The following is an 8,306-nucleotide window of genomic DNA, read 5'->3' as shown; positions in this document are numbered from 1 at the left end:
CTTTTGTATTTCTTTCAAGACAATTACCTTTTTGTTCATGTTTTTAATTTGATCTATGTTGTTGAGAACATTGTTGGATGAAAATGAAATTCTAGTGTTGGATAAAATTCGAAACACTGTTGGATTTTTTTTTTGAGGAATTGTTGGAAATAAGTTGTTTTTAACTTTATTTAATGTTATAAACAAAAAATTGTAATGTTTCGCATAAAATCGCGACAACCAAAACCGCTTTTTTTATAGGCAAAGATATAGGTGCGACATCAAGGTGAGTTTGAAGGACAAATACCCCTATCCTATGCCGTCTACTCATAATATACTATTAAAAAAAAGGAAAAACATATATACAAGAGGGGAGGCCAAACCAAAACCCTCAAGAGAAGGTGCTGCTCAACCGCCCTTAGGTGAACGAGTATTGTAGGAATTGAGTTTACTTAAATTTTTCTGCTGCTTCTTCGTCAAATGAGGTGTAAAGTAAAACCAACCAAACCCCTGACCAAAAAAAAAAAACCAACCAAACCGCGTGTTTTTTTTTTTTTTTTTATCTTGGGGTTATGATGACTTTTAACTTCAAAATTAAACCAATCTGCATCGCAAACACCCTCGCAAACACTAATACTAAACGCATACTTAATATCCTCTTGCTATAAAAGGATTTCACGCCATTCACCTGGGCATACAAAATTAAGCAACACAAGTATAAGTAATTAAATATAGTCCAGTTCCCTCAAAAAAATATAGTCCAGTTATTCATTCTTCCAAGTATATGAATCATTAAACCACAAGAATCAATAGGTATACTTTATCTTATACTTTGCTTTCTTTCATTTTCTATTTTGATTTTTGGTGACACATTACAAGGATTTTGTTTTCTTGTCCTACCTTTGTTTTGTTCTTTCAGAACAACACAACATGAATAAAGTTTGGCTTCTTGTACTAATGATGTTCTACCATAGCCTTCCTATAAAAACAATCAGCAATGTTTCTGCAAGACCAAGTACTGTCAATATTGGTGCAATTTTATCTTTCAATTCAACCATTGGAAGAGTGGCTAAAGTTGCTATAGAAGCAGCAGTGGATGATATAAATTCCAATCCAAAGGTTCTCAGTGGAACTAAGCTTAATGTTTCAATGCTTGACACAAAATCTTCCCCTGGATTTCTAGGAATCGTTGATTGTAAGTCCTTATCAACCACACATCACATTTTTGTTTCCACTCTACACTTTTTCCTTCAAAAGCACATATATCACTTGCAAAGTCTAAAAATCGAACCAGAGATCGGATCATGGTTCAATTAGTTCAATTGATTCAACCATGGTAGAATTGGCTGAAAAATAATTAAATAAATAAATAGAGTATTAAAAAAAGAGTAAAAATGAAAATCTATTGAACCAATGTCAGTTGTACCGGTTCAATTAGACTACAATGTAACTGGCATCAACCAACAGACGAATTTCATGTTCTTGGTTCAACCAGGGGTCCGAATTTTAAAACATTTATTCTATAGGCCATTTCTAAATCTAACGGGCCGGACTAATCGACTAATGAGCCAGATATAAAATTACTACTAAAATTACATTATCGGTAAATGGATATATATCATTCTCAACTTGCAAATAAGTATGCTGAATCTTTTGGTTGGTAACCCCTCTGTTAACATATCGGTAAGTTGATGCCCATAATGAATGTAGGTCGTAGTTATCAATCTATTATCCAACTTCTCTTTGATGAAATGTTGGTCAATCTCAACGTGTCTAATCATGTCATATTGAACATGATTATGTGCAATACTAATGGTGATTTATTGTCACACAACAGCTCCATAGCGTCTTCATGTTGCATCTTCAAATCTTCTAGAACTTGTTTCATCTATAATAGTTCACAAATTCCTAATGTCATAGATTTGAATTCTGCTTCAATTCTTGATTGGGCAACTGCTATTTGCTTCTTACTCCTCAAAGCAACAACGTTGCTACACCAGAAAATACAATAGTCTGATGTAGATCTTCTATCACATAATCAGCATGCATAATCAACATCAGTGTAAGCCTTTATAGTTAGATTTCCACCTCTTTTAAACAAGAGTCATATCCTTGGAGTGGCTTTGAGATATTGAAGAACACAATCTACAACTTTCATGTGTCTCACCCTCATATCATGCATGAATTGGATCAATACACTCATTGCATATGCCAAATCTAGCCTAGTGTGTACCAAATAAATCAATTTTTCCATTAATTTTTTATACTAACCATTGTCAATTTTGACACTTTTCTCCTTAAAGCCCATTCTGTGATTTTGCTCAATGAAAACACTCTGGTTCGCATCCAAGTTTGTCTGTTTCTTGCAAAATATCAAGCACATACTTTCTCTTAGAGATAAAAATGTCTTGTTTGAGTAGACTACCTCAATTCTCAAAAAAATGCTTTAGTTATCCAAGATCTTTCATCTCAAACTCTGATGATAATTTCTCTTTAAGCAATGGATGTACATGCTTTCAAAAATTTATTGACCTATTAGTCTTTTAAATAATATATGTTTATTAGCCTTTTTGTAAATATGTCATATGTTCTATTTAAAAATTTCAATATAAATTAGGTTTTTAGACAGACTATTAGGTCAGGTCGAGCTTTTAAAAAGGTAAGACCAGACTTAAAATAAAGTCTTTGACAGGCTTAGGGTTTAGTTTTTTCAACTAGGCCCGACCTATTCCCACCCCTAGTGCCGGGTTAATTGACTAATGGGTCAACTATAAATACATGATAAAATTATATAGGAAATGCTAACATGTGCAATAAATATATTAAGGAACTTAATATAGAAATTTCGTTATAAAAATTGTGCCAATTCATTTCTCAAAGAGTTGAAACTTAATTATTTTTTTCAATAAATATTTACTAATTATTGAATCTTTAACATGTTCCATAAGGACACATGACTATGCGCCCATAATTGGTCCAGAGTTGATGGAGAAAGAAATTAATTGATTTTATTTTCCTTTTGCAGCATTACTGTTGATGGAGAAAGACATTGTGGCCATAATTGGTCCACAGTTTTCAGTGATTGCTCATGTGATTTCACATATTGCAAATGAGATGCAAGTACCTATACTATCATTTGCAGCAACAGATCCAACACTAACTTCACTAGAGTTCCCATATTTTGTTAGGACAACACAGAGTGATCTGAATCAAATGGCTGCTGTGGCAGACATTGTTGATCATTTTCAATGGAGAGATGTGATAGCAATTTTCATAGATGATGATCATGGAAGAAATGGGATAGCTGCATTAGGTGATAAGCTAGCAGAGAAACATAGTAAAATATCATATAAAGCAGCTCTTAGACCTGATGAACTCACCACTGATGAAATAAACAATGCATTATTTAAAGTAGCTTTGATGGAGTCTAGAGTAATTGTCCTTCATGTAACCCTTCATTTTGGTCTACAAATACTTCACTTGGCTCAATCACATGAAATGATGGGAAGTGGTTATGTATGGATAGCCACTGATTGGCTTTCTACGATACTAGATTCCGACCCTTCGTTGTCCACATCTGCAGCGATGAATGACATGCAAGGTGTTATCACCTTGAGGATGTACACACCAGAATCAAAAAACAAAAGAAATTTCACTTCTAGATGGAACAGAAACCTGAGCCATAACATAGGTCTTGATCATGACCATAATCATGGTCCTTCTTTTGGTTTAAACATGTTTGGTTTATACGCCTATGACACTGTTTGTGTTCTTGCTTCTGCACTAGATGCATTTTTTAACAGTGGAGGAACTTTGTCATTTTCAAATGATTCAAATTTAAACATGTTAAGAGGAGACACCCTTCATTTGGATAATATGAGGGTCTTTGTTAATGGTAGCATGTTGCTTCAAAAAATCTTAGAGGTCAACATAACTGGTTTAACAGGCAATATTATGTTTGATCCAGATGGAAACTTAATGAATCCATCATATGAAATCATTAATGTCATAGGTAGTGGAATTAGAAGGATTGGTTTTTGGTCTGAACCTTCTAGACTCCACACTGGTGTGGAATCTCCTAATCATTCAAATTCAAGAAAAGGATTATATGGTGTTATATGGCCTGGTCAAACAACTCATACCCCGCGTGGTTGGGTTTTCGCTAGCAATGGAAGACGCTTGAAAGTTGGTGTGCCGCTTAAAATTAGTTACCATGAACTTGTGTCAAGAGTTAAGGGTTCTGATATGTTTACTGGTTATTGCATAGATGTTTTTACCGCTGCAGTTGACTTGTTGCCTTATTCAGTTCCATGCAAATATATTCCAGTTGGTGATGGTAAAACCAACCCTACTTACACAGACCTTCTCCATATGATGACAGATGGTGTGAGTGTTATATACCTTCTTAATAGATAGGTAAATTGGTCCTCGAATTATAAGTATCGATCAAAATAGTCTTTGATTTTTGCAAATTGGGAAACACATCCCTGAAATTGTTAAATGCAAGTCAACATAGTCTATATGTTAACTTTCAACGTTAGGGACTAACTCAATTAGTCATTTGTGAGCTGATATTGATATAGGATGAACATGCGATGTGATATGTCAAGTTAACATTCCACCACGTCTTAATGACAGAAGCTAATAGTAGTATCATGTCGAATGACATTTTATCAATTTAAAATATGAAGGACTATTTTGACCGATACTTACAATTTCGAGCACCAATTTGCCTATTTACTCATTCTTTTTCATATCAACTTACTTTGTTTTGCTTTACATTCTTGTATTGAAATATTCTTCTTATATATGCAGGTCTTTGATGCTGTGGTTGGTGACATTACAATTACCACAAACAGAACTAAGATAGTGGATTTTACACAACCATATTCTGAGTCAGGGCTAGTCGTTGTGGCACCTATCATGAAGTTGAAAGCAAGCCCATGGGCTTTCCTAAGACCATTTGCACCAATGATGTGGCTTGCCACAGGAGTGTTTTTCTTTGTTGTAGGAGCTGTTGTTTGGATTGTAGAACGTCGCTTCAATGATGACTTTAGAGGCCCGGCTAAAAAGCAATTTGTAACCATTCTATGGTAGTTTTATGCTAAAACAGATTACACAAGAAAAAAGCACCTTACCTTAGGTCTTTGTTTGTTTTATAATGTCATATATATACCAACTTTAACAATTGCTAACATATGAAACTACTTCATTATGCAGGTTTAGTTTTTCAACCATGTTTTCTACACATAGTAAGTGGTTCAACCTTAAAGATTTTCCTTAGCCGTTGCCTAGTTGTTCTTCTTTAAAATCCTATAAATTGTCTATCCAACGCATATATGACTCCTCTTGAATCATTGTATGCAGGAGAGAAAACTGTGAGCACCCTTGGTCGCTTATTGCTAATCATTTGGCTATTTGTGGTTATGATACTAAACTCTAGTTATACCTCGAGTCTTACCTCTATCCTAACAGTGGAGCAGCTATCTTCCTCAGTTAAGGGACTTGAAAGCTTAGCAACAAGCAATGATCGCATCGGCTACTTAAGAGGCTCATTCTCTGAAAATTATCTGACTCAGGAGCTCAACATACACAGATCAAGGCTTGTTCCTTTGAACTCCCCTTCAGAATATGAAAAGGCCTTGAAAGATGGACCAACTAATGGTGGTGTTGCCGCAATAGTAGATGAACGTGCATACATGGAAATCTTCCTAGAAACAAGATGTGAATTTGGTATCATTGGTCAAGAATTCACCAAGATGGGATGGGGCTTTGTAAGTATATATATTCATTTTCTTTCCTGTGAATCTCAGTTTCATTTATACTAATAATTCATTTTTCGAAGAAATAAAATTTATGAAGCACTGACGAAACTGACACACAGATACAGTTTTTTTTTTTTTTTTTTTTAAGGAACACACAGATACAGTTATTAGTGGGAAGATAACTACATGTGTCAGTATTATGTCAGTGACAGCTTCAATCTGAAGTGTCGGTGCTACATGATTGACTAATTGATTGACAACGTCAAAAAACTTTGCACGGCGATGATGCATAACAATAAAATTCTTAGCTCATATATACATGCTTAAAATCCTATTACAGGCCTTTCCACGGGACTCTCCGCTAGCAATTGACATGTCAACTGCAATTCTAAAACTATCAGAGAATGGAGGTCTCCAGAGAATTCATGACAAATGGCTGACGAGAAGTTCTTGCAGATCAGAAGAAGAAAAACAAGGCATGGACAGACTTGACCTACAAAGTTTTTGGGGTTTATTTCTTATAACTGGAATAGCATGCTTTGTTTCCCTATTTTGTTACGTTATTCAAATGGCCTACAGCTATCGTAAGCATTACTCGAATAAGAATAACAACAACGTTCAATTCTCATCGCGTTCTGCTCGTCTTAGATCATTCCTTTCCTTTGTGAAAGAAAAAGAAGAGGAAGACAAATGCAGTGAAAATAGAATAAAAAAGGAAAAGCCGTCTAGCAGACGGGTAGCACATGAAGATGGATCGTTGGAGTTGGATGACTCGAATGCTAGTGTCCATGTTGGAAATGGAAACGATGCCTAATTAGTGTTTGTTGTACTAGATCTTTCACTTTAATAATATTCTACTCGTGAGTATCAATGATTTGCAAGTCTTCCAAAAAACTTCATATTTGTATGAAGGAGATCAGAAAGGTATCATTGAATTTGTTAGAGAAGATAGCTATGATGATTATCTGAATAATATCTTCATTTAACTTAGACAAAATATTGTTGTCATATTTAACCAACATGGTGTCATACAACATGGTGTCCCTTAATCATTTGATCAGGGGGGTTCAATACTTGACCAGTGCACGCGGAAAAACCTTTGTTGGTAATGGTTAACCCCTTAAATAGATCTCAGTTATTTCGGAAGATTAATCTTTTCAGTTGCACGTAAATGATATCTAATTTATCCAAAGAGATATTCTTTTCATCTCTAATATTGACTCTAATCTCCATCTATAATTCCTTATTTTCATCTCTAATTGGGGGGTTGGTTAGCTCACTTGGTTGAATATTGATTTCCTCCATGGTTTAATTATCATTATCTCTCTTATTATTGTGTTTGTGCGCCGTGAGATAACACATACATTTGTTCTAAAATGCTTTTTTTTTCCTTCCTTTATATCAATTTGTAGTATGCCATGCAGGTTGTTCCTTGAAGCTTCTTTATTCTTCATAGACTCCATTGCTCTACTAAACCTATAAAGTTCTATCTACTAATGCTCTTATAAAGTTTTTTATTGTTTGTTCAACGGATCTTTCTATTTTGGCATCTTTCAAAACTTTACGTCAAATTTAAAATAATTTAAGATATGAATTATAAAATATGTTATTTTCAATTTCATTCAAAAAAGAGTTTTCCGTGCACGCACCGCTGTCAAAACGGGCGGCCCGGCCTTAAACTGGCCGGCTAACGGGCTTCGGACTTTATCGGGCCGGGCCAAAAAGCCCGGTTGGAAAACGGGCTTGAAATATACTACCTGAGCCCGGCCCTATTACATTTTTTTTATATAAAAAAAAGTACTATAAAATACTTCTATAAATTTTTTTATAAATAATATTTTTAATATGTTTAAATAATGTCTAGCACAAAAATAAATTGTAAACATTTTCGTACATTAGTCGTAAACTAAAACGGCGAGGAAAACAATTTTAAATAAATTAGATACGTTATGGTTATAGATATTTATATATTCGATCTTTAAAATTATAAATAACGAAACGAGTAAATATAATTTTATATTACATTTATATGTGTTAATTCATTGAATTTTCACTTTTATTTTTTACTTTGATAATCAATTAAGTAAAGAATTATTTGAAAAATATATATAATTTATAGGATTTTTTTTGTTATGCAGGCTAACGGGCTACCCGCGGCCCGTTCGGGCTAGCCCTAATAGGTACCGGGCTTTTTAGGGCCAGGCTAAAAAGCCCTATTAAAATTCGGGTTCAATATTTAAGGCCCAAACCCTATAATTAATCGGGCGAAACGGGTCGGCCCGTACGGCCTGACCGGTTTTGACAGCTCTACACGCACGGGTATAAACACTAGTTTTTATTATGTTTTTACTCTACTAATTGAAAGTTTGAACCTCCTCCGGTACTTGAAGGTCCATTTCGATGAGAAAATTTAAAATTTAATGATTAAAGTATTACTCTTTCCGTCTTTTTTTTTTTTAAATTAGTGTCTGCGTTTAACTTAGTTGGTAGAGCTATTGCATAATATATGTAGGGGTCGGGTTCATAAAAAAAAAAATTATGTTTTCTTACGATGCCAATGAA

General features: G+C 34.3%; 1 protein-coding gene across 1 annotated transcript; it reads left to right on the top strand.

Moving 5' to 3' along the window:
- The first annotated feature begins 653 nt into the window (after positions 1-653).
- LOC146900537 (glutamate receptor 3.6-like) lies at positions 654-6,741 on the top strand. The gene is made up of 7 exons (XM_085734653.1): positions 654-792; positions 899-1,174; positions 3,005-4,365; positions 4,795-5,072; positions 5,200-5,231; positions 5,347-5,753; positions 6,085-6,741. Exons 2-7 carry the CDS (start codon positions 910-912, stop codon positions 6,556-6,558), a joined length of 2,817 nt encoding a protein of 938 aa, XP_085590779.1. The 5' UTR covers positions 654-792; positions 899-909; the 3' UTR covers positions 6,559-6,741.
- Positions 6,742-8,306: the final 1,565 nt, after the last annotated feature.

Source organism: Medicago sativa, chromosome 8, assembly GCF_051527215.1.
Source record: "Medicago sativa cultivar Bolivia chromosome 8, Bolivia_mono, whole genome shotgun sequence".
Classification (NCBI taxonomy): Eukaryota; Viridiplantae; Streptophyta; class Magnoliopsida; order Fabales; family Fabaceae; genus Medicago; species Medicago sativa.
This window is presented reverse-complemented; position numbering and strand designations above follow the sequence as displayed.

What these genes read in the sequence shown, in the direction of transcription:
- LOC146900537 (XM_085734653.1), top strand. Translation starts at nt 910, where the DNA reads ATGAATAAAGTTTGGCTTCTTGTACTAATGATGTTCTACCATAGCCTT. An exon ending in AACCATGTTTTCTACACATA is followed by an intron (nt 5,232 to 5,346) that starts GTAAGTGGTTCA and finishes CATTGTATGCAG; the next exon opens with GAGAGAAAACTGTGAGCACC. An exon ending in CCAAGATGGGATGGGGCTTT is followed by an intron (nt 5,754 to 6,084) that starts GTAAGTATATAT and finishes ATCCTATTACAG; the next exon opens with GCCTTTCCACGGGACTCTCC.